Source organism: Populus alba, chromosome 5 (genome assembly GCF_005239225.2).
Source record: "Populus alba chromosome 5, ASM523922v2, whole genome shotgun sequence".
Classification (NCBI taxonomy): domain Eukaryota; kingdom Viridiplantae; phylum Streptophyta; class Magnoliopsida; order Malpighiales; family Salicaceae; genus Populus; species Populus alba.
This window is the reverse complement of record NC_133288.1, coordinates 19,571,854-19,597,643: the sequence shown is the minus strand read 5'-3', so window position 1 is coordinate 19,597,643 and position 25,790 is coordinate 19,571,854. Positions and strand designations below refer to the sequence as shown.

At 34.6% G+C, this 25,790-nt stretch overlaps 3 protein-coding genes and 1 long non-coding RNA gene across 8 annotated transcripts; all 4 read right to left on the bottom strand.

The window, feature by feature from the left end:
* Nucleotides 1-635: 635 nt before the first annotated feature.
* On the bottom strand, nt 636-5,527 carry LOC118061713 (transcription factor PIF4-like). Of its 5 annotated transcripts, XM_035075255.2 has the most exons (10): nt 5,128-5,527; nt 4,988-5,040; nt 4,324-4,415; nt 3,359-4,226; nt 3,180-3,278; nt 3,034-3,099; nt 2,458-2,523; nt 2,076-2,372; nt 1,809-1,938; nt 636-903 (listed from the first exon to the last, which is right to left on the bottom strand). In XM_035075255.2, the coding sequence occupies exons 3-10, from the start codon at nt 4,392-4,394 to the stop codon at nt 899-901; spliced, it is 1,602 nt and encodes a 533-aa protein (XP_034931146.1). In that variant the 5' UTR covers nt 4,395-4,415; nt 4,988-5,040; nt 5,128-5,527; the 3' UTR covers nt 636-898. The 5 variants fall into 5 exon arrangements, with proteins under 5 accessions (XP_034931146.1, XP_034931140.1, XP_034931141.1 ...); XM_035075249.2 differs by lacking the exon at nt 4,988-5,040 and having other exon boundaries at nt 5,123-5,527; XM_035075250.2 differs by lacking the exon at nt 4,988-5,040.
* Nucleotides 5,528-7,835: 2,308 nt separating this feature from the next.
* Nucleotides 7,836-10,673, bottom strand: LOC118061714 (uncharacterized oxidoreductase At1g06690, chloroplastic-like). Its single transcript, XM_035075256.2, has 10 exons — nt 10,306-10,673; nt 9,800-9,891; nt 9,661-9,701; nt 9,407-9,571; nt 9,289-9,311; nt 9,076-9,147; nt 8,751-8,918; nt 8,447-8,529; nt 8,297-8,359; nt 7,836-8,192 (listed from the first exon to the last, which is right to left on the bottom strand). The coding sequence occupies exons 1-10, from the start codon at nt 10,523-10,525 to the stop codon at nt 8,007-8,009; spliced, it is 1,113 nt and encodes a 370-aa protein (XP_034931147.1). The 5' UTR covers nt 10,526-10,673; the 3' UTR covers nt 7,836-8,006.
* Nucleotides 10,674-13,722: 3,049 nt separating this feature from the next.
* LOC118061715 (uncharacterized oxidoreductase At1g06690, chloroplastic-like) lies at nt 13,723-16,731 on the bottom strand. The gene is made up of 10 exons (XM_035075257.2): nt 16,401-16,731; nt 15,720-15,811; nt 15,599-15,639; nt 15,329-15,493; nt 15,217-15,239; nt 14,965-15,036; nt 14,566-14,733; nt 14,264-14,346; nt 14,125-14,187; nt 13,723-13,990 (listed from the first exon to the last, which is right to left on the bottom strand). Exons 1-10 carry the CDS (start codon nt 16,615-16,617, stop codon nt 13,805-13,807), a joined length of 1,110 nt encoding a protein of 369 aa, XP_034931148.1. The 5' UTR covers nt 16,618-16,731; the 3' UTR covers nt 13,723-13,804.
* A 6,612-nt stretch (nt 16,732-23,343) lies between these two features.
* Nucleotides 23,344-24,720, bottom strand: LOC118061716 (uncharacterized). Its single transcript, XR_004689623.1, has 2 exons — nt 23,978-24,720; nt 23,344-23,899 (listed from the first exon to the last, which is right to left on the bottom strand). It is a non-coding gene; the product is annotated as an uncharacterized lncRNA (long non-coding RNA).
* Between the last annotated feature and the right edge of the window lie 1,070 nt (nt 24,721-25,790).

Genomic DNA, 25,790 nt, shown 5'->3' with positions numbered 1-25,790 from the left:
AGTCGTTTGTCAAAACTCGAGGGACCATTGGCAATGCAACAAAGTGATATAGATATGTGGTGTTCAACATCAAAAAGTAGTTGGCTATCTTTAATTTTGATACTTCCCCCACCACTCCTTCTGTCAATTTGCAGGTTGACTCGCTAGTTTTAGAGCAAGATAAAAGCATTTTACCATGTTGATTGTTGAATGCTATCTGCAAAGAATTCCTCCAGTTGCCAGATTTCGAAATTAACAGCCAAGTACAGCTAACAAAATGGATGGAGAGAATGTTGATTGTAGATCTCGAAATTAGATTTTTTTTACACCAATCGCCGAAAGAGCCTTTAATAGCTCCCAGTCCCACCTAGCTAAATAATTTAATTTAAATTTGTATCCTGCCATGATGTAGTTACTGTTCGTGCCTGCACGCATGCTCCTCCGTTCAAATACGATATCCATGGCGTCGTTACAGCTTATGAACAGCATAAATATGAAGCAGGGCCTTCCTGTAGAAAACTTGGAGGCAGTCGGCAGGGAAGACTGCTCCTCGCAGGAGCAGGACTCAACTAGCATCCTTGAGATAGCAAATCTTGTTATATATGTGTGTGTGTGTGTTAGCAGAAAGGAACAAAAATGGTGCTGTCTCAATCCTGTTAGCAGCAACACGCGAACAAAACTATTACATTCAATAAAAAATGGTTACGGACCAAGTTCTGTGAGGATATTTAATCCTTGTAACAACTATTTCAGGATATGAACAAGGAAAATATGATTGCGTCTATTTCAGTAGGCAGATGATTGGTAAGAGATTAAATGCTTCGCATATCCACTAGGAAGTTGCTTCCACCACCCTGCATCGGTCCCGGTTTATGCATCCAGGGGGACCATAAACACCTGATCAGAATGCATTCACCAATTAACCTGTTCACATCAGAAAAATGCTGTCAGATCAATTTTAAACGAGGTGACATCAGATTTTTTTCCCCTTTCAGCTACATGGGAAGCCTTTTGGACCTTGAGCTCCTGAGGATGGCTCTTCCTCGTCTCCGGTGCGAGAAAGATTTTGGAGGCAGATCACTTGGAAGACGCCAAATGAAATGACTTAACTAGCTAAGCTAAGCACTAAACAGTATCTACTCGCGGCAACAAGTCATACAAGAAAACATGCAAAAAAAAAGAAAGAGGAACGTGAAAAGGGAACGTGCTGTATAAAGCGAACAGTTTTGTCCTGGGGCCATGGACGGTTAGAAAGGGAAATTAGTGGAGGCCATGAATAATGATACCAAAAACAGTTCATATTTAGCCTGACATATGGCTGTAAGTAGGGCAGAATGACACGAAAAGATTTTTGTGGTTAACCCCAACAAGTTGGTTTGGGACCATTCGTTGCTTGAAAGGATGACAATTAAAGATGAGCCAGTAATTGGCTGCATTTGCTTCTTTCGGATCTAATAAATGCCCTCAAGTTGGATCACTATCAGCCACTTGGGAAGACAAATATGCCCAAACAATTAAGACACTGATTGTGTTTGGGGTTGGTTTGCCCTGTAGTTTCAATAAAAATTGAGTTTTTTTATATTTTTGTATCGTTTTAATATAGTAAAGTTCAAGAATAATTTTTTTAAAATAAAAAAAATATTATTTTAATATATTTCCAAATAAAAACTCATTTTAAAAAGGGACCATTATCACTTTCAGACAACTCCTAAACTATACTGGGTTGGGTGGTGTCGAGGGAATTCTTCATCTAGAAATTCAAAAGTTTGGGATGTTCTAGCAGATAGAACTGTATTTTCCGTGAAGGTAAAGAGAATAGAAAGACTTACCCATCTTGTCACTTGTAGGTGCGTCACTGACTGCAGTTCCAGCACTCGGGGGTCCGCCAACACTGCTTGTTGGTGCCATCATTTGATTCTGCTGTACTGTTTGCGAGCCAAACCGGAACATATTCATGGGCTGCAAGAACAAACCAATGCAGCAACATTATTATCACCAAATTATTTTCTGATCAAGAGATCAGAAAGCAATTTACATTACTTTAAAAGCCACACAACAAAAATTATTATCTCATGAATCGAGGAGTAACATAGAACCTGAGAAGCGGCTTGCATATTAAAGCCCATGAAACGTGCATACTGGTCAGCGAAAGCTGGATTTTGCATCTGACTGTGAAAATTAACTGGATTCAACACTGGAGTTTGGCACATTACTCCCTGGTTCTGTGTCGGAGCCATAGAAATGGATTGATCAATGAGTTGGACCCTAGGCAAATGCATTGAATTTTGCATAGAAGGCAGAGGGGGACCCATTCCCATGCGAGACATGAAATGCTGCACTCCTGGAAACAGCATAGGGGCCATCCCACCACCCATCCACATTACCTGAAACACCTAGAAAAAATTGTCAGCCGCCTTGGATTGAGTTGACGGAGAACGATAAGCCCAAACTATGGTTTTACAAGATTCGATACCACACCTGAAGTTGTAACTGAAGTGACTTCAAGTACTCAATTGCCTCATCCAGCATTGATGCTTTATCTGTCTGCAACATTAGGACTAGCTTAACTTCATAGAAGGAGGGACATTTTGGAAGTAAGAGAATAAAAGTCTGGAGCAAAATGAGCTCTTTGTTATACTCCTGTTATGTAATAATTCAACTAAAAGTGCTCGATTCAACTCCACTATTATTTAGGCTAAACACCAAGGAAATTTTGGACAATTCTTAGGCCACTATCTTTGGTCATATATTCTCAAAAGGCCAAGGTGATCATTCCCTTTTTTTCACATCGTGGACTTGCTCTCATCTACACCTACTTTTCCCACAAATGCTCATTTCCAAATCTATCCTTTAATCACTTGCCACAAATAACATCTTAACTTCGTTATCATTATTTCATAAATATATTAAGCTTTTCTTTCGAACACTGCATACCGTGGTAAAGATTTTGGGATAACCACAGGTGATTAGATAGAAAAGTGTCTTAGGCATGCAAAGACAAGAGTAGCAGAGATATATAGTTAAACTTGAACTAAGAAGTTCAGAAAAGAAGACCTTGTAGCAGTGAGGTATGAGCTCTTGCAATGCTCTCATCTTCTCATTAATCCTATCCCTCCGTCTCTGCATACAAGTGGACAATAGTTGAGTAACTAATAATACAATCTTGAATCTTGAAACGTGATGAAATCTAGTATGCCTACCCTTTCTGAGAGGTTGTGCACTTCAGCTGCACGACTCCTGCGGGTAGATCCTGATCGTTTGGTTGGATTGTTTCCTGCCATTGAATCGAGTTCGGCAGCCTGTATCATTCACAACCCATGTTTATCATACAATGTTTAACAAATTTACAAGCAGATGAAGGGAGAGTTTGTGTTTCCACCTCACTTTGGTACTCAGAATCCTCTGTGTCTATAGTTTTTCTTTTATGGCTGCTACTAGGTCCTGCAGATTGCTTACATGTTCTACCAAAACTACTACCTGATCCACCTGAGGATGAGGTAAGAGTAGCCTCAAGTGTCTCAGTTTTGCCTCTCTCACTCTGGGAGACTATTTTTCGTGGATCATCCATGGATGGTCCAGTAGAAAAGGCAGTACTAGTCCCCAAAGCATTACTAGATGCACGGCTCGTATCACGATCATGTGGAATTTGATTGCTTGACCCTACTGTTACCACCGAACACTCCCTGACCTCCCCTTGTGGAGAGTTTCCAGACCCCTGCCCTCCAAATTGTCCACTTGAAGTTCTAAAATCACCTCCTTTAAAGGGGGCGGAGAACTGATAAAAGTTAGCATTAACAGCTTCACCAAATCCTCCTACACCAGCATGATTTTTCTCCGGGACTTGAATTCTTGGAGGGGGCATTGGATTTCCTGAAAATTCAGAAACCACATGAGGTTTATTGTTGTTGAGTTGTCGCTGATGCTGATGCTGATGCTGTTGCTGTGAAGGTGCCGAGGCATCAAATTTAGCCGACTTTTCTTCCAAAATTTGATCAGAAAGTGGAGGTGGCAATTCCGAGAAAAAATTGGAACAGAACTCCTTTTCAAAGATATCTTCAAGAGGGTATTGAATCCAAGACACAGCGTCATCATCTTGAATCAAATGACTTGAATTCAGAATTGACCCACTGCCCTTTACTGTTGGTGAATCATGTTTTTGAACATGAGGGCTTGGTTTTCTGTGTGCTTGGCTATGCAAAACTACCTGCCCATTTCGCCATAGCAGCTCTACTAGGTCATTGCCTGGCCTGCAAAAGGTAAAAGATGGGGCAACCAAAATCAACAATCTGTACAAAGATAGATGCTTTAAAGATCAAGTAATCAAATTTTAGAGAAAGTACAGACTCTATGGGTTTCTTCTGATTGGAGACAGGAAGATCACCCTCAAAATTCCAATCAGGAATACAATGATTCATGGCTGAGAAGACGCAGATATCCTGTTAAACACAATACATAAGGGAAGTTTAAAATAGTTGAGAAAAAGCATTAACCACTATTATCAGTCAAAACAAAGATAACACTTTGTGTCATTATCTGTCTCTTATAAAATAGTCAGATACGGGTACTTGAGAGTAAGCCTGTTTTATTTTAATTTTTTTTTAAGTATTATTTTACTGTTTTTCTGTGTAAAAAACGCATTTAAAAACAAGCTTAAATACCCTTGAAAACACACGAGGATAAACCATTTAATAATAATTAGTAAATTAATTGACTTGTTAATAAAATAACCATGAAATGGAATTAAATAACATCAAAACCGTGTCTCATAAAACAGACTAAAAGGAAAGTAAAGGCAACAAAATGAAGCACCCTACTTGAAAGAGGAGGAGGAGGAGGAGGAAAACAAGATCAGCACCAATTAAAGACAGAAGATTTCGAAAACAAAACTCATTGGAAAAACCTCAAGAAAACACAAAAGGTGCAGTCTTTAGAAGAGGTTTCCAGGAAACCCAATTACTCACTCAAGAACTAAAAAACCCCCCACAAAGGTTTTGTAAAGAAAAAGAACCTTGACAGAGAAGAAGATAAGGAAAAAGGAAAAGAAAAAAACATTCTTCTGGCCTGCAAAAAAGAATCAAACAAAGTGGACTTCAGAAAGTACTCCTATCCCACAAGTGGGAGATGAAATCAAAGCACTCCTGACCTTACCAAACTTCCCTTGTACAACAGACTGAACTTCTTCGACTACTTCCAATATGACCCCTCCCTCTCGCTCTCTCTCTCTCTCTCTGAAACGCTGTGGAAATGGGTGTTATGAGAGATTTGAGAATGGACTGGACCCAGAGAGAGGAGATAAATGAAGTGTGTCTGTTTTCAACTCTCAGTTACAAAGACAAGGACATGACACAGACTCTCAAGGGTGTCTGAGACCTGAGGGAAAGATTCTGTAGTCACACCACTCGTTTTTTTAATCTGCAGTTACTTACATGTTGTCCACCTGTCATATGATCAGTGAGTTAGTTTCTTCTGCGTGGGCCAGTTTGGTGAAATAAATTTGGGGTTACTGGAAATTTGATTTTATGGTTCTTAAAACTGGAGAGGGGTAAGGAGATCAATAACCAGGAAGGAAGAGAGGGTGTCATCTGAAATGTGGAGAAGAGGACGTTCATTTTTGTGTTTTAAAATTATTTAAAATTAATTTTAGGAGGGACCAATTCTGTCAGAAGCACTGTTTATTGCATCTCATCCATAAGGTGGTTGGTTGGGTTTGGATGAGATATGCTTTCAAATTGGCCCAGTTGGATTTTATCAGCTCGCTCTTCTTCTTCTTCTTCTTAAATTTGGAATTAGATTCTATATATATATATATATATATATATATATATATATATATATATATATATCACTGTCATGCTCTTTTTAATTTGCTAGTTGAGTGGCCCCCTCCATCCACCTTTGAATTTAACAAGACTGTAATTCTTCAAGAAAGTTTAAAGCGATAGAATTTATCAGGATGAAACATCTTCAACCCTAGAGAGGGAGGGAGTTAAGGTTTATAAATCATGATGTTATATGGTTTCTGGGCTATACAATTACCAGTGGGGTTAGCTTTGAAGTCAACAATACTTGTTATGTTTGTTTCTGCGTATCACAGAAAGAAGAACAAATCATATCAAGATTTCACGAATGGCATCATGGCCCAAAAGCCTCTTCATTTTGTGAGTTTTCTCCGTGTCCGGGTAGATTTCATATGAGAACAAGAAATGGAAACGCCGATAAATTGAGTAAAGAATGCCTCTAAAGATACCCATCAAGTAACTTCCTTTCTTCTTCTTCTTCTTTTAAGCAAATTAAAAGTTAAAAAAACATCTCAATGGAACTTTTCTTGTCCAAAAAAAACTTATTAATATCAAGAATGATTTTTTTCATGATTGAAATCTTGGCCAATCCATAATTTACCCTTTTTTTATTCATTTTCAACAACTTTATCTTTTTTCTCTCTCAAACCAAACCAAGAAATGAAATAAAGATTTGGTCTAAAATGTTTGATCCTCAAACTTAAGGGGCTAAAAAGAAACTTTGAAAAAAAACCCAAGGTAAAATTTAGCAAAAATTCGGAGGTGCCTTTTATACATATATATATATATATATAGCAGGGCTGCCTTTTTCCTTATCTTTTAATTTCAGCGCTCTAACTTTCAATCACATCCAAACAATAAAATCAAATATATCAAATAACTCTTAATAATATCTCTTCAATTCGATCAAAACAAAAGAGTTGCAACTCATTTCGACAAATCCATCTCTCTCGATTTTCAAGCATTGATGACCAGAAAAAATATATTATTATTGCGAATAAATTTTGAATTTGAACTTCTATTTGCGTTTGAAACTTAAATATAAATGGTCCATGATAATTCTGATCCACATAGCAACAGTCGGCAAAAGGTTGTGTTTGCAATTACAATCCAAAAAAAAGTTATCCTAGAGGTCAAAATGTTCGAGGTCGTAAAAAATAGATTTTTTTTTAATTAAAAGACCCCCTCAAATTGATTTCTGGTTTTTAAAAATTATCAATTCAAGTTTCATAAACTTCAGGACCACTACAAACTTATATAATTGTTAATTTTAGAACCCGTGAAATTAGTAAGGCAAGCTGGCCCGGATATCCATGTTAATTAAAAAAATTAATTTTTTAAATTCCTATTATTTGTTAATTTAAAGTCAAAATGGTTTCAAATGAAACTATAATCATACACATTTAATTTCAACTTGATGAATTAACTTATTTGATTTGAATGAATATATCTTTTTGAAAAGTTATACTTTTATAATGAGATATGATATGAATATAGTCAAAATCAATTAAAAATAAACCAAAATACTATTTAATATTTTTTAAATAATTATATAAAAAGAACATTTATATTATTTAATACAATATAATATATACAAATATTTACATAATACAAGTGTGTGTAACTTTTATGTTTTCATAATTTAATACACACACACGCACTTCTAATATATATCTTACTATTTTATTTTATATTAAATAATAAATAGGTAATTATAAATACTCGAATCCCAAAAGAAAAATGAATATCTAATTTTCTTTTTAGTAGAAACTCGATTTATGGGTTTCTATTGGCATCCTTAGTCGCTTTGATTTTATCTGTCTAATATTAATTGACACCCCATGGCTTTTTGTCCAATTTCAAATTGCCCCTAGGGTTCTTCCATGATTACCTTGTCTAATTTTCCTGAAGTAATTTCTCTCTGAGCTCTAGCTGTTCAATACTCTCATGCCTGCACCTAGGAGCAATTTGATTAATCTCACGCCTGCCTAGAAAACAATAAGATCATTTTTGCTTGATCGCTGTTAATTTCTCTTTCTTTGAAATGGACTCCATGGATAATCATTATCTGTAGCAGTGCAATATATTTATTGCTTCAAACATGTTGATGGATTAATCATGGATTTGAACATGCAGTTAAGTTTATCCTGAAGATTACAATATGCAGATGACAACCGTGACAAAGAAGTCTCCTTCTACAGCTAACTGGGTAGCTTCTGAGACGTAATCTTATTTCCCTATTGTTTGAGCAAACCCTAGAGGAATTATATCCTGCGCCAGGGAGCGCAGCTCATTGATCTCTTCACTAGTGAGTCTCCAACCAAGCGCACCGGAAAATTCCTCGGCCTGTTGGGCATTTTTGGCTCCTGGGATTGGAAGGACATTTTCTTGTGCAAGCAGCCAGTTCAAGATTACCTATACAGATCAAAACCTCGCTTAAATTAAAGCGTTCTGATTTGGAGGTGGTCATGCTTCTTCAGAAAAAAGCTCAGAAAAAGAATTAGGGAACCAGGATGAACCTGCGTGTTAGTTTTACTGTAGCTCTGTCCTATTTCTTTGATTCTTTTTAGCAGAGGTTGAAGCTGCAGAACGCAAGAATGCTTCAGCTTTGTAGATGGGGATTTGATGATCATAGTAATTTTTATAAATTTTAAGTTCTTAATTCCTACCTTTGTTAGAAACTCGGGAGTGTAAATCTTGCCTCGAGGACCAGACGGAGGATTTTCTGGTGTGTACTTTCCTGTAAGAACACCTGCATAAATCCCAAAAAGATAACTTATCGCTCCTCACTAAAAACAATAAACAACGGTGGTTAGATACAATATTTTCTAAGAAAACTGAGAATTAAGTGGCTTCATTGCTCCATTGACAAGAACTTGGAAGGCCAAATAGATCGTTTCAACTGTATGAGATATGGGGCACCGAAGTGAAAACCATAGAGCATGAAACAAGCACCATACGAAGCTAGCTCACCTTGAGCCATAGGGGAATATGCGATCAAAGTGACCCCAAGTTCGTCACAGGCAGCCTTGACACCGTTTTCCTCAGGCTGCCTGTATATAAGGCTGTAATTTACTTGGTTTGCAGCCAGTGGAACACCTCTTTCCTTGAGCTTCTTGTAAGCATTACGGAGTTTGCTCTCTGAATTTAGGAATTAAAAACATCTCATCACATCTAAGAGTTAAAAGAGGAAAAACCTAAAACTCTTCCATATCATGTTCAATTAGAAATTGACGACTGCATGTTGTCTGCTCGTTTATCTTTTTTGTAGTTTGAACTGCTGGAATTAGAAAATTACCATCGTAGTTTGAAACACCTACAGCCTTCACCAGTCCCTGCTCAACAGCATCTCCAAGACCGTCAATATAGCCTGAAAACGAACTGATTTCATTGAGCCAAGCTTCTTCCGAGTCCAAATAATTAAGAATTCGAGTTCTATAAGAATTCAATTCTACTGTATCGATCTATATGCACTCAGGAACAATGAACAATGGTGCAACAAATGAGCCACCTTCATTTCCCCATATTCCAGGCCTGAAGACCAGCACAAAAAACTTGATCAGCAACATGTCTTGCCAAAGAGCTGCAGGCTCAAATTTTAACAAATAACCAGGTTAGAAACTGCATACCAGTGTAGCTGGTAGAGCTCCACCGAAGAAAGTCCAAGGCGAGAGAGGGAGTCCTTAAGCGCCCTTACAACACTCTGACGTCCCAGCCTCCATGGCAAAGCTGCAAACTTGGTCGCAACAGCTACCTCCACTTCAGGATCTTTTTGTTTCCTTTCCTTGATGAAACTACAAGAAACCATTGAAGTCGCATCATAAAAACAATAAGCTGAAAACCATTTGCAATGAAAGGTTATAATTAGAACTCAGCAGTGTACCTTCCTAGAAGAGTTTCAGAGTTTACAGCACCATTTAAGAGCTGCAAGTACAATAACGATAACATTTTCAGATCCACAAGTTTTTTTTTTTTATCAGTCCAGGGAGAAACAGTAAAACTGAATAACATGGACGCCTCACCCAAGAGCCATAAACCTCAGCCGTATCAAACAAAGTTATACCTCCATCAATACTGACATCAAAAGCCGACTTGGCGGCCTTCGTTTTCGCATCTGCCATTGTTGCAAAGCGGAAGAGAACTCTTAACATTGTTCAGCAAGAGGAAAGAAAAGGAGAACAAAATTGATTTTGTGAAGTTAATAAATAAAAGTAGGCGTCATGTATAAGATATCAAACCGGGATCATCAGTTTGAAATCGGCAAATAAATGAAAACAAAGAATTTCTTTATGTTCCTATAGCTTGATTGAACACAATGCCATCAATTTGCTAACAAAAACCAGCACAGTACTTCCATAATTTTTTCTACAAGGACAGAATTTGCTATTAGATATAGTAATCAGTAATTATCTCAAAAAAAGTACTGTAATTCTGTCTACAAGCCAATAAAATACATAAATTTTTAAGTTCCAGACTGAATTTCTTGTTTCATCTAGTTTGATCTAAAATCTTGATTCATAATAATTACCATCCCACTCAGAGTTGTTCCAGTAGCCGGTGTCACCCCAAGACCAAGCACCAAGTCCAAGCCTTGACACCTTCAAATCAGACGCACCCAACTTCACCTTGTCTTCCTCTGTTTTTGAAACGGAAAAATTCTTTGAAGCAAAAACCCTCACACCATGAACTGATCTCCTATTACTTTCAAGATAGAAACATGCACTCGTCACATTCATAGCCGTAGCCATAATTGAGGGTTTTCTCCAATATTCAAGACACCAGAACTTGAAGTTAATTAGTATTGAAAATTTCAGACCAGCTAGGTACTAGCACAAGTTTGGTAGAAACAAAAAGTCTTGCAGATGTTCGTAGTTACTTGAAAGCTAGCTCGGTAGAAGACAAGCGAAAACTACATGACGTGACTGTACTTTCTTGATATTTTCTTGGCCTGGCTAACAATTTCGCGGAGGAGAGCATCGTAAGTTTAATTTAAAATTTTTTTTTTTTATCTTTTTAAATTTTTTTAAAAAAACATATTTTAATATATTTATAAATAAAAAACACTTGAAATCATATGTATTATTACCCTCTTAAACACCTCCATCAACGAATACTAGTTTTTTTTCCTCGTTTTAAAAGTATTAAAATACTTGGAATTATTTTATTATTTTTAAGTTAAATAATTTTTTAAAAATTTTTAAAGTTAATTTAATATATTAATATTAAAAATAAAATTTAAAAAGTAATTATTACTTGATATCAAAGTACAATAATTATTTGGCATCAGGAAATCGTTCCAAATGGTTTGATTGGCTGGTGTTGGATTTTGAAGGAGGGTACCTTATCTGCACAGACTATTACTCTCTCTCTCCTCCCTCCTTGTGTTCTTAAACTTGGGACTAACCTTTCTCTCACTTTCCCTGTACCTTGATCCTTTAGCTTAGAGGAAGAAAGAAAAACAAATTGTTGTCCAAAATATTACTACATTGATATTAGACAAATCATGATAAATTTGTAATTATAATAAAAAAATTATCATACTTGATAATCAAATATATAAACTTGTATAAAAAATTAAAATACATTTCTAACATGCATATTAAAAATTATGCATAAGTGAATGAAACTAACTCCTAGTGTAAATTCTAAGTATATATATTAAAAATATATTCAAATAAATACAATAAAAGATACTTATTTGTTGAAATACTTATTACATAACTTGTTGGATTTGTATTAATTATGGATCCAAATGAAAAACAATATCTATGTATTTAATTTATATAAAAATCTAAAGTTAATATATTTTAGGTAAAGTTTATTCATGAGTACTTTTATTTTTTACATTTTGATGGTTAGAGAGAAAAAAAAGAGTTTTGAGTTACTTTGAGAATTTAGATGAAAGAGTAAAAGCGAAACACTTTGTAATTTTATATTTTTTCATAGTATATTTCTTTAATTATCTTACTTATGCAGGTCTAAATTACCTAACCATGTAAATTTTGTATGTGTTTTGTACAATTGATTATGCTTGCTTTTTTATATTTTTCTACTTACTAATTAATTTGAAATTTTAGGGTTGTTTCCACAATAAACTAAAAATTTCATTTTATGCTATTTCAGTATTTAAATTATATTTTGAGTGCTAAATACTCAATATATATATATATATATATATATATATATATATATATATATATATATATATCATGTCAGCTTATATGGTAGGTAACCGAGACAGAAAATTTAAAAATTAGAAAAACCTTAAAAACACATTCCTCACATCAACGTGAACGTGATACATTAAAAAAATACCCTTATCATCAAACAAGTAAAGAAAAAACAAAAACATCACATCGACAATTATCTTAACCACTTTACTAATTTCACCCGTGAAGGCTTAGCATGTTTGGTAAGTGAACTCACTAGTCATGTTTTTTTTCATAAATTCAATTTCTAAGAACCTATAATAAAATAATTCTTGTAAATGCATAAAAATATGAACGTGGATGACTTACTTAAGATTTAAATGAAAAGAAATTTAGTTTTGATGTGTAAAAATTGACATGACAAATTTTTACCTTAAAACAACTATATATATTTCTTGCAAATCCTTATCACAACCAAAAAAAAAGAATCTTAGGAAATTTATATAAAAAGACGAAATAAATAAACAAAATTATGAGTGGGAATAAAAATAAAATTGACTTCTTCTGCAAATGGTACAAAAAATATGAAACACGACCCAGCATCACCACCCGTTTTTTTTTGTTTTTTTTTCTCCTTCCCTCTAGCATGACAAGATGTGCAGTTTAGGACCCCAAAGCTTGGAGATTGCAGCTACGGCCTCCATGGCCAGTAACCAAAGACGAGGACAGAATCTGGGGACCAACCATCGATGATCGACAAGAAAATCGGTGACAAATCAAGGCATGAAGAACAACGTCCGAACACCATGAAAAGGACATCACACATGGAAATCAGAGAAAGGAACGCACAGCTGATAGCCACAGATCCCCTATAAGCATTTTCTCAACAATTGGAAGGTGTTCCTGTATTCTGGGAGATGTTTTAAAGTTATAGATACCATTTTAACTGGGGTTATAAGTTCATTTTATATATAAACACCTTAATTTTACCGCTAACATAAATCAATGATGCCATGTATGTCAAGAAAAGCATATCCTAATCTGCAATACTTATATAAAACTTATTAGATAATGTTATGATTTATTACAATATATTTTAAGCATTGTAATTTCACATTTAAGGAGTATTATTACATACTCATGTTGAGCATTCATATTTAAATGATAATCAGGATGAGCATATACTATGTAGCATTAAAAGCATGCCTATGATATTCATGTAATACTTGCTTATCGAACCTATTTTACGGTTGCAGGATGTATTTGCTAGCATTGTAAATATATTTCATTTTAATATATTTTAAATTATTATTTAATTTAATTATCATTAAATGTTATATTTTGATGTAGTAATAATTTAAATTGCAAGAACAGACACAACTTGAAATTCGAATCCCACGACTAGTAAGAAACTCTAATAGAATACGATATACAAATAGAAAATTTTATGGTGCTTGAAATTAACATTTACGAGTAGCCCAGAAAGAATGTACCAACTGGAAGCCTTGGCACAAATACCTCTTGCTTGCAATTATCAATTCTGCCGTCGGAATCCTTTGTTTTTGCGGTCACATTATTTATTTATTTATTTTAAATTAATTATTTTTATATTGTTATCAAAAATAAAAAAATTTTAAAAAAATAAAAATAAATATTATTTTAATATATTTTTAAATAAAAAATACTTTAAAAATTAATTAATCAATACCAAAAATAAACACGAAATACACGAGTACCCTCGTCTCCAGGGCAATCAGCAGGGACCATCAGCTCATTTATTTTGAAAATTAGAGTACTGGCACCAGAAAAGTCTATTTCTTCATTATTGTAACTTGTTGTATATGATCTGATTTTACTTTTCCTGATACTTGTGCAAATTTACAACTTTTCAACGGGGAAACCGGTTACAGGTTTTATCTCCATCGCCAAGGAGCGCAGCTCATCGATCTCTTCACTGGTAAGTCTCCAACCAAGAGCACCAGCGAATTCCTCAGCCTGTTGAGCATTCTTCGCCCCTGGGATCGGAATCACATTCTCCTGGGCTACTAGCCAGTTCAATACCACCTATACAGACCGAAACCTTACTTAAAAATTTTAAGCACTGATCAGTTATGACTAAACAAGAATCAAGTAGCTTCTACTGAACAAGATTGAAAGAAAAAGGAACCGGTTACAAGATTAAAAGAACAAGAGTTGACCTGTGTGTTAGTTTTACTGTAGTTGTCTCCCATTTCTTTGATTCTGTTCAACAGAGGTTGGAGCTGCAGAACGCAAGGAGCTTCAGCCATAGGGTAGGGTTTAATGATGATATGTATATTTTTAACTTTAAGTCTCTACCTTTGTTAGAAACTCGGGAGTGTAAATCTGGCCTCGAGGACCAGTTGGTGGATTTTCTGGTGTATACTTTCCTGTAAGAACGCCTGCATAGATTCCAAAGGTTTATCACCTCTCAGTGAAAACAAATATAACAGAGATAATGTCACCTTTGAGCCTTTTATGCCCACCATGTAGTTTGACTTTTCTTAGGTCTTGAACCTGCAACTTTTTAGTCCTCGCCAGATGCCCCGAAAATTCTCACAATTGTATACATAGCACCCAAACGAAAATTATAGAGCATGAAACAGCTATAAGAACCTCACCTTGAGCAATTGGAGAATATGCAATCAAAGTGACCCCAAGTTCATCACAGGCTGCCTTCACACCATTCTCCTCAGGTGCCCTGTAAATGAGGCTGTAATTCACTTGATTTGAAGCCAGTGGAATACCTCTTTTCTTAAGCTTCTCGTAAGCATCACGAAGTCGGCTCGCTGAATTAAGGAATTAAAATCTCATCATATACAAGTTAAGGAGGAGTAATCTAAGACTGCAAGCCATGATGTTCAATTAAAGATGGGCTGTGTAGTAAGTGCCTTCAATACTTTTTGCAAAAGGAGTTATGAGGAGAGGGTGGAGGAAAAAAAAGACAATAGTATATAGCCAAACCTATCAAACTCTAAAATTCTTTTCCGCAGTTCAAACTGATGGAATTAGGAACTTACCACTGTAATTTGAAACACCAACAGCCTTCACAAGACCCTGCTCAACAGCATCCCCAAGACCATCAATGTATCCTGAAAATGAACTTCCATTGAACTAAGTTTCTTCTGAAACAGAATGTGATCGAGTTCCATAAAATTCAGTTATACTAGCTATATGCAGTCAAGAATGAGGCCTAGTTGAGTTGAATTCGAGTGTGATTAGCTGAATGCAGTCAAGTGCTCAATGAAACAATGGTGTAACAGATGAGCCACCTTCATTTCCCCATATTCCAGGCCTGGAAACCAGCACAAAAACTTTATGAGTGGCATTGTTTTGTCAAAAGAAGTTGCACAATGAAATCACATAGCCTGTTAAAGTGCCTACCAATGGAGTTGATATAGCTCTACCGAAGAAAGTCCAAGGCGATTGAGGGAATCCTTAAGGGCAGTTAGAACACTCTGACGTCCCAGCCTCCATGGCAATGCTGCATATTTAGTTGCAACAGCTACCTCCACTTCAGGGTCTTTTACTTTCCTTTCCTTGATAAATCTTTAAGCAACCAATGAAATTCAGATGATAAGATAAACTAAGCTGAAAATCATTGATACTGATCTTATAGCAGATGGACATCATAGCTCAATTTTAATAATGTACCTTCCTAGAAGAGTTTCGGAATTTATGGCTCCAAATGAGAACTGCCAAATACACACTGATGTCTGTAAGTTTCCCATTGCTGTTTAGTGAGAAGAAATTCAAAATAATATCCACTTCTCACCCTAGATCCATAAACTTCAGCAGTATCAAAGAAAGTTATACCGCAATCAACACTTGTGTCAAAAGCTGCTTTAGCAGCCTTCATTTTCCTATCTGCCGTCATTGCAAAGCAGAGGAAACGTTTAACATATTTCACGGAGAAGAAATTCAGACAGCATTTAGTTACAAAGACAAACATGTAGCGCACTTGTGGAGCAAATACATAAAACGGGAGGCCATAAAATTTAAGAAGCATTATCTGTAAGAACTAAGATGTCAAAATGAGGATGGTACTGAAGTTGGGGAAATCAGCAAATTTAAACAGATGGGAGTTCTGAATGTATCCATAAGTTCAATGAGCAATAAAAAATGCAATCATTTCATTAACAAAATCCAGCATAAAACCTGCATAATTTCTTAGTAAAACGAACATGGCAATTCTCAGCGACAACATATATTTTTGTATTACACATAAGAATTGGAGTCTAAAGCAAACCAATATGCATAAAAAAAAACCTAAAAAAAAAACATGTGACTTGTGAGGATACAAAACTGAATAAAGCAATTCATAAAAAAAGAAGAAGAGGAACAACAACAAAAGCATAATCCAATATTAGTCATGATTAATTCTACCATATCATCTTCTATAAAAAGAATTGATCAGTGATTTAAAATTTTGCAGCAGAAGCATATACGTACGTACCATCCCATTCAAAGTTGTTCCAGTAGCTGGTATCACCCCAAGACCAAGCACCAATTCCAAGCCTTGTAACCTCCAAATCAGACCCACCTAACTTCACCTTATCATTCTTTATCTTCGAAAAAACAAGATCCTCAGAGGCAACAGCTCTCACTCTATTACCTGATCTCCTATTACTTGCAACACAAAAACATGGACTAACATTCATAGCCATAGCCATGATGATGGCTTCCCTTTGACTCAAGAACTTGTATGGCCTTTTTCTCTCCTCTCCTTTCTTTCACTTCTGAACTTGGACAGAACTGTCTCTGCGAAGATTACATAACAGTATCTAGGTCCTAAAACTTTCCACGTTCGACAGGTATGTGCCACCAACCAATAGTCAAGTGGCGGGCCTTTCCAAATTTGTAATTTGGCATTTATGAAAAAGGTCCAAATATCAAATATCGTAGTTTATGGGCTGGGTTTCTCTTGAGTAGGGTTGGACTGCTTCGGTTAAAGTTTTTACAAGCCTGAGCCCAGGTCATATACTCCTTCTTGGACTGGGCTTTGGTATCGTTGTATTAAGTGTTTTTTAAAAGTAATTTTTATTTTTATTTTAAAATTTTTGATATTAACACATTAAAACTATTAAAAAACACTAAAAAATATTAATTTAATATTTTTTAAAAAAATTAAAAAAACAACATCTCAAATACGAGAGTCAATGATTTACAAATTTGTTTATGTATATATGGCATATGCCCATAACTGATATTTTTTGTCCTTTTGATTTGATAATAATAATAATAATTTATATTTGTTTTATAAGTGAGTTTTATTTTATTTTATAGTCAGAGTAATTTCAATCTTTATCCTTTTTTTTTTTTAATTATAGAGCCTACATATTTGAAAATTAGGAGTAACAAGTTATGGACATCTAGAGAATTTTGATTTCATAGTTTGATCTAAAGTTTGAATTTTGATGGTTAATATGGACGAACACCTTCTTAGTTGCTGGGCCAATATCCTTCCAAGTTAAAGTGTGTGTGTATCAACATTTATTAGTTTTATTTTATTTTTATGAAAATTCATGGTACATTTTCTTGTTGAGAAAAGAAGTTTCTTTCCATAGTTTATAGAAAGAACGACTCTTATTTTATTGGGTGACCATTACCATTATAATTTGTTTTTTTTTTTAATTATATAATAACAAAAATAAACGATCATAAAAATCAAACACTAACCTAATATTAAAATATTTTTTTCTAGATTATGATAATCTTATAAAAAAAAATAAAATCAATTATGAAACTGAATTTTTAGTTAACCCAATATTTATAGATGAAATCGACAAAAAAAAAAAGTTACACTCGTCAAAACCATTAACCATGTCAACCAGCCATACTTTATAAAATTTAATAACATGACTTAATGGACTTTATAAAATTTAATAATGAAGAAGAAAAAATAAACAATAACAAAGTTAAATTTAATTAAAAAAAACATCCCATCAAACTTGTAAATTAGAGCAATTTGGGTTACTCTAGTAAATCTGCAAACCACTTTAATCTATAAAAAATATATATAAAAATTACAAAACTTAATTTTTAATTATTTTAATATTAAAAAATAAAATAAATAAATTTAAATTTAAAAAACAACGTAGGATTACTACATGTGGGGGAACAGTAGTTTCCCCCCTCAGTCTTTAGCTTTTCTGGCAACGCTAGCATTGCAATCTTATCTATCTTGGGAGAAGCACACAAGAATCCAACCCATTCATGGAGTGCATTTGTTCAATTAGACACCCCTAGCTAATACCTATACCTACCCCTAGCAAAAGAAAAATGCCACTTTACAATATCAACAGTACACAGATGTTTAACAAAGGAAAAGCTTGTGCTTGTGTTTTGTTGTTTTTTTTCCTTTTTTTTTCTGTTTAATTAGAGGAGATCAAGAAGGCAAAAACCAGAATAAGCAACTGAAAAACAAAGGAAACTACGAGCTCCTTAATATCCTACCAGCATGCCAGGCAGCTCGCTTGGGTCAAGCCCTCTGCAAATTTTAATTGCTTCAGTTGCAACATCGTACGTGAAGAGGTCAAGCCATAATCCACACTGCTCTCTCTGCTTTCTTATATACCAGGCCTGCTTCGAACAATCGACTTCTTTGGATGATTTTTCCCGCAAACAATTTGCTCTAGTAACCCTTAGGAGCAGAAACCCTAAATTAACCTTTTGTTAACTCGAGAGGATGAAGATCTCAATGAATATTAAAAGTTTGAATGCTCACGTCGCCCAGCCTATAGCCTGGGCCTCTTCGCCTTGCCAGCCTAAAAGCATCGCCTGCGGGTCATTCAAACTATCGATTTTTATTTTTTTCCTTTAGCCCAATCTTTCTCTTCATTATTTTACATATTATACGTGGAAGTGATAGACGAAGAACGGCTCTCGAGCTATGAAAATAAAGTGTCATTATCACCTGAGTCAGCATAATTAAGCTAATGCATGCCACCAACAAATAAAATGATATTTTTTTTTTATGGTTAATGAAAGACAAAATACAACCCTAAAGTTATATTAGCGTCATTTATGACAGATAAAGCGCCACACTAGTGGGTGACCACCTAGCTATTAATTATCATAATTAACATCCATTAGTGTAAGTTTTAATAGGAGATCCTTCCATTAACACACCATACATTATCTAGAACAAGTGAAAGGGACATTCATTGTCTTCTCAAAAAAAATATATATATATATAATATATATATATCTTGTTTAACACTCGAACTAAAAAACTCAAACTGATGATTTAAATATCAAAGAGTTTGTTTTACATGTAATACCTAATATAAAAATACAGTCTAATCTATTATTACCCATGAAAAAGCATAGGGAATTATTTGAAGTTTTTCCCAACTTCATCAGTAGCGTCGTTTGTGGAAGACTAAATAAAAACGTTGTTTGTTTCTTATCAAAACCTTTCTCATCCCTCACTGGTACTTAATTTGAAATTTTCATGTTTAACAACATGGAAACTCCAAGACAGGAGAGAGTTATTAACCTTGCAGGAACATTTCTCTTGAAACAATTATTTTAGCAAATATAGCACTAGCATATTTGAACAATCTCCACAACATCAAACTACTTTGCAAGCATCATTAGGTGCATAAAAAATTTCCAGTTTCAGGAATAAGATGGATAAAAGAAAAAAAAAACCAAATAAACACTATACTCTAACTCTCTAAATGAAACAACACTCTGCAACAAGCCACAAGCTTGACTATCTCTATCAATCTTCTTTATTTGAGTATTCTCATTCACATGTTTTTCATCATAAAAAACCTAAATACAATGTACACAAGACTACACCAACTGCAACTTCTGCACACTATTATCATCAAGTGGAAGAGTATCTATTTTGTCAACGAGTTCTACACACTCACCTATTCAAAGAATTTGTCTTCGTTAAGGCCAATCTAGATAACTATAATGAACTTACTAATCCCACAGAGCACATATAGAATGCGAGAAGCACCCTGGATTTGTTATAAAAAAAATGATGTTATTTGTGAAGTATTTTCCACAACACTTCATAGATCTGCTTTGGTATGGTATCACAACCTTGAGCCTAGTTCTATTTTGGATTTTTATGATATATGTTTCAAGCTTTATCTCATGTTTAATCACCAATATACTAGCTTAAAAGGGCACAATTGAGCTATTTGGTATCACACAATATGAACATGAAAGCATCATAGCCTATCCCTAGAGATTCAATGAGGAGATATTCAACATGAAAGATCATCTCAAACACATTACCACTAAAGCATTAATAAAAAGAGCTTATAATTATTCCTTATACAAACATGTTCGTCTAGCATACTTGGAACTCTTTACTACAACTCTAGTTACCACATCTATTAAGGTCTTTGTTATTATCAAGGGAAAAGATTTTGTGCAATATCTTTATTCTATAAAAAGTGACTCGAACAATAGAAAACCCAATAAATTCTTTTTTTTTTCTCACCATGATCATGGGTATGCTACTGAAGATTATAATGCACTCTAAAAAGAGATAGAAAGACTAGTCACCAATAGTTATATGTAATAGTTTATAAAAATAACTAAATCAGAAGAAGAAAGGATGAAAGTTGGTACACACCACAAAAACCTACCAGAAATCATGTAATTTATGTTTCTATTTCCATGGCCTTTCAATAAAAGTAATGATTTTTTTTTTATCCTTAACATAGTTCAAAGTGAGCTCTACGTCTCATGGGTGGTCTCATCATGGTCTCTATCATAGCTTCACATGAGCTTTATAGCCTCAAACGTCATTCTATGTTCTTTAACATAACTCCATATCAGCTCTACATCCAATGATCTTCAATATAAATTTAATATAACCTCACATGAGCTCCACGTCTCCAATATCTCCAACACAACTCCATGTCTTCATATAAAAAAATCACATGACTTCATAAATAATTCAAATCGTTAAAATTACAATTGCTAAGGTTTTTATATGATAGAAATTATCATTTTATTTTATGTATGTGAAAAAGTTATCACATGCACTTGCACCCGCAATACCTTTATAGTTGTCACGATGTGGCAAAGTATATCTCTCTCATGAGCACAATGCATTTATTTTTATTTTTCACCTAATTTGTTGCTCACTTTTGAAATTTGAAGTCAGCAACACCTTGTTTGGGCCTTTAGGTGAGGTGAACATCATCTTGTCAGGGTCAATCAGAAGAGTAACCTGGGTTAGCCCGAGCAATTCAGTTGACCCAACTTGACATTTTTTTTCCTTTAGCCTAATTTTTCTCTTTATTATTTTACATGAATTCTTCTATAAAAATATGTATCCTATGATAATTTTTTTAAAAAAATGGACCGACATTTATTCATGGAAGTGGAAGACAAAGAACCAATATACAAGCTATGAAAACAAAGTGTCGTTATCACCTACAAGTCACCATAATTAAACTTGTTCTATTAACAAAAAAACATGGTACCTTTTTTATGGTCAATAGAAGATAAAACATCACCCTACAATTATATCAGTGCCATTTACATTAGATAAATCACCACCTCCCCCGAGCTAGGAGATAAAAAGCCACAATAATGGATGATCACCTTTCGGCTACCCCATTAATTAACATCCATTACTGTAAGTTTTAATAAGAGGTCTTTCCCTCAAGATCAGACAATATCTAGAACAAGAGAAATGGGCATTCATTTTTCTTCTTTAAATATATTTTACTTGCTTAACACTTGAATAAACAAACTCAAATTAACTTAAGCATTAAAGAGTTTGCTTTGTAGGTAACACCCACCATAAAAATACAACCAAATCCATTATTAGCTGTGGAAAAGCCTAATGAATTATTTAAGGTTTTTTCTAACTTCATCACAAGGTAAAAAAAAATGTATACATTCAATGGAATAAACATTAAGTATTCAATTACAACATAACAAACATGAATGAACTTAGGCCCGATTCAATGATCAAATTAAAAGTTATGATTGTTATTATTAGACTGTATATGTGGCATGTCTAGTTTTCATCGTGGGCTTCCTTGTCTATTTGGTCCATAAATGCATCCACAAATTCTTTCACATCAGTATATGCGTGTTTGTTTTGTAAAGAAGATATAAAAAAGAGATTATTAGAATTTGAAAAAGAAAATAATATGAATTGAAAAATTGAAACCCTTAACTCAGTACTTAATGACATTAATGTAGCTATGAGTCACGCCAGCTTCCATAGAAATAAGACAAGGAGGTAAACATTGTAGCACATATCTTAGAGGTCATTATTTAGGATAATAGCCTTTAAAAATGAGTGGTTCACTATTAAGTGAAAAAGGATGATGTCACAAGGCATCCACTAGTATGAATATGTCATAACATCATTCTATGGGTTATAATTATGCTAAGAGAATGTGTGAGCATTCAATGCTTAATTAGTACAAACTATACAAAAAACAAGTAGAGTGGTTAGATGCTACTTGGGTTGAACTATCTATGTTGAAATATGTTTGTTTGGTCCAAGCTTGTGAATTTAAGGAATTAGAACTATTGTTCTACACAAGATGTTGTTATACTAAGCTCTGTAGATGCCCTAAATTCTATCTAAAGATAGATGTTGTGGATATATTAAATCAATCAGAGCTTTTAGAGAGTTAACACTTCCTTTATGAGTTCAATGAAGAAATGAATTGCATGATATACTTTGGCAAAACAAAGATGATTTGCCCTACGACTCTAAATACTCGTAGGAGCTTCATGACTTATTCGAGCATTAGGCTTGAATGTTTTGTGAGCCTTGTATCATGTTATGCCTCGTGAGTGTAAATCCTGAACCAATGCATCACCATGTAACAATTTCCATTTGATTGATTTCATGTTGGCAAATGAGTAGGCCACACATCAACGACATACACAAACATATATATCGTCCATTCTCATATATATATAGCGCAAAAATAATCAGTGAGCCAGAATGCCTCCTTCTTAGATAACATCAATCATTCACAATATAGCACCCATGAGAAGTATTTGCTGCTGCAAAAATAATGAAGCCAAGAAAATGTAAAGCTGTCTTTTCTCGCAACAACGTGTGCTCATCAACATGAAAATTTACTTTGGAGATAATGGTGGAGTAGAAGTTTAGGCTTCCTCCAGTAGCCAAGTGTAGGACGTCTCCAGTCTCCCACCATTAATTCCAAAAGAACCCTAGTTTTCCAATTTTCACAGGGTTTATTTTCTTGCTTGAAAAACAAAGCCCTGGTTTTTAGGACAATGGAAGAACATAAATATATGATCAGTAGTTCATCCCCTGGGCAAGCTAGCTATATAAGGAAACATCTTCATGGATTCTATGCTGATCACAGTGTGTGTGTGTGAGAGAGGGGGGAGAGAGCGAGTGGGGGAGAGATAACATAGTAATATATGTAATAATATAAAGCTGATTATAATGTTATTAATTTCCTTAAAATAATTAGTACAGCAATGTTACTATTCTGCATTTGATACCAGTACAAAGCTAAACTCAGCATGTGCATATACATATATAAAATGCACATCCTAAAATACCTCAGATTTTCCTCACCAATGAGCTCAAAAGGCCTCTCATATCCATGATCCCAATTATATAGGTAGGTAATTATGCAGCAGGTGCTACATCCACGCCATCATCGTCATCGTCGTCATCCCCCTCACGTTGTTCACAAGCATAGGGGCTGATAACAAACTGGTTTAGGGGGGTAACCAGCTTGAAAACCCCAGGTTTCTTGCCATCAACAATCACCATTGAAGAGATATTGAAGAAAGAACCAAAGGCAATTTGCTAATGCTAGGGAAAAAAAAAAGGAAGAAGAAATTTTGCGACCTGTAAAGCTAGTGCACAGTGTACTGTCCTATTTATAGCTTGGAATGGTGCCACCATCATCAAGAAATGCACTCGTTAACTCGTCCTCCTTTTCTTTGCCCTTTCCCTTTCATATCCTGCAAAGCGAAAAAGGAGTGACTTGGTTAACTTGGATTCCATTCATTTTGCCTAAATGGCATCTAGGACCCTATTACCTGAGTTCGACTCATGTCTTTCACGATCGGCACGTGGTAGACAGTAGTCATGGCACGCTCTGAAGTTCCATGGTCTCGTGTTTTCTTCTGCCAAGCTGGCTAGGAATATCAGAACTCTTGGCCCCAGAGGAGCTTGGACTGTTCATGCTAAAAAGTCCTCGTATCTACTGATCGATCAACGGAGTCCGTTAGCAGCTAGTGACGACTACTCACCAAAATGTTTGATCTTTATTCCATATTTTCCGGCAGGGGCCGAAATTCTTACCTTGGCGATCATCAGCTATAGTTTGATTTGAACCCCGTGTGTGTGTGTGTGTGTGTGTGTGTGTGTGATATATATATTTGATAAGCCAATAGATCATCGTAAATAAAACAACAATTCGGAAGCCAAACTGGCGAAAAAGAGTATGTGAATTGAAGTTACCACAGCAAAAGCGGCGGCAGCAGAGACAACTAAATCATGTAAGCCAGAAGAGAAGCATGAGCAAATCCATGGAAAGAAAAGGGGAGGGCGTACTGCCTAAGAAAACATCGAAGGAACTGGATATAGCACATACGGGAAGCAAGAGTCACCGGGATCGATAGGAGAGAAAAACCAGACAGAAGACTGAAGCTCCTTTGCCATCCCAAGTATAATATTATCTGCGCCTCGCTTGTGAGTGTGTATGTCGAAATACTAAATTAGGAAGATTTTTAAATGCAAGTGTTTGACTAATCACCAATGAGTTCCAAGCCAAACCACTAATGTAGAACTAATTTCATGAAAAACATAAAGAAAAAAGCACTTTATTTTCACTGGGCCCACTTGAATTTTGCGTTTTTAATTTTATGCTTTTTTACTGTCCTGATAATATTTTCATGCTAAAAATATTTTTTGTTTGATGTATTTCGTATGTACATGCTGATTATCTTTGAATTCGAACCTAAAATATTAATCTAAGAAATAAATTCATTTATCATCAAAGTCAACAACTTAAAGATATCTAAATATTGTTCCATCAGTCTCAAAATTTTTATTAATCTATACTATTAGAAAGTGGAATTATAAGTTCTATTATTGTTTTTATACTAGAATGAGTATTTCTCGTTCCTACTTGGGCACTTCGTGCAGCTGTTTTTGGGGATACTAACTAATAGGGAGTGTTTTTTTGTTAATTAAGGTCCTAATTGCATATTTGTAAGTATAAGGACCAAATTGTATTTAAAGCTTACGTGAATATCTGAAGATGGCAAGGGCAAAACTGCAATAAAAGGATGGTGTGCTGGCGCAACCAAGTTACATAGAGTAAAGGGTGATGAAACCTAAACACAGGGGTTTCCGAATAATTTACTCTCGATTTTACGAGATATCGAGAAAAAAATGGTATAATTAAGTACTTTTTTGACATTTAACTTCAAAAATGCTGCGCCAATAAATGCATCCTTTTATATATTGGATACATAACTATAGTTACACAATCTTGCAAGTATATGATTTAAATAATAGTTATTGAACATAATTTATATATGATTTACATATCTCGAGTTAAGACTTAGTGTTAATTTGAGTTAAATTAAAAAAGTTAAAACATTGTTTTTTTTATTAAAAAAATTCAACATATTTTAACCAGTCACCTTCAATTTTTACCAAATCACAAGATTAATTCCTTTTATTTTATTTTAAAAAAAAAAAACCCAACATTTCAAATTTACTTACCGGGTAGGTAGACGCTAGACTGATACAGGTTTCATAACAGTGATTTGAATTAGTTTCCTGCATTTTCTTAACTAAATGTAAATTTAGCTAGAATATAGAACAGCACACATTTTTGTA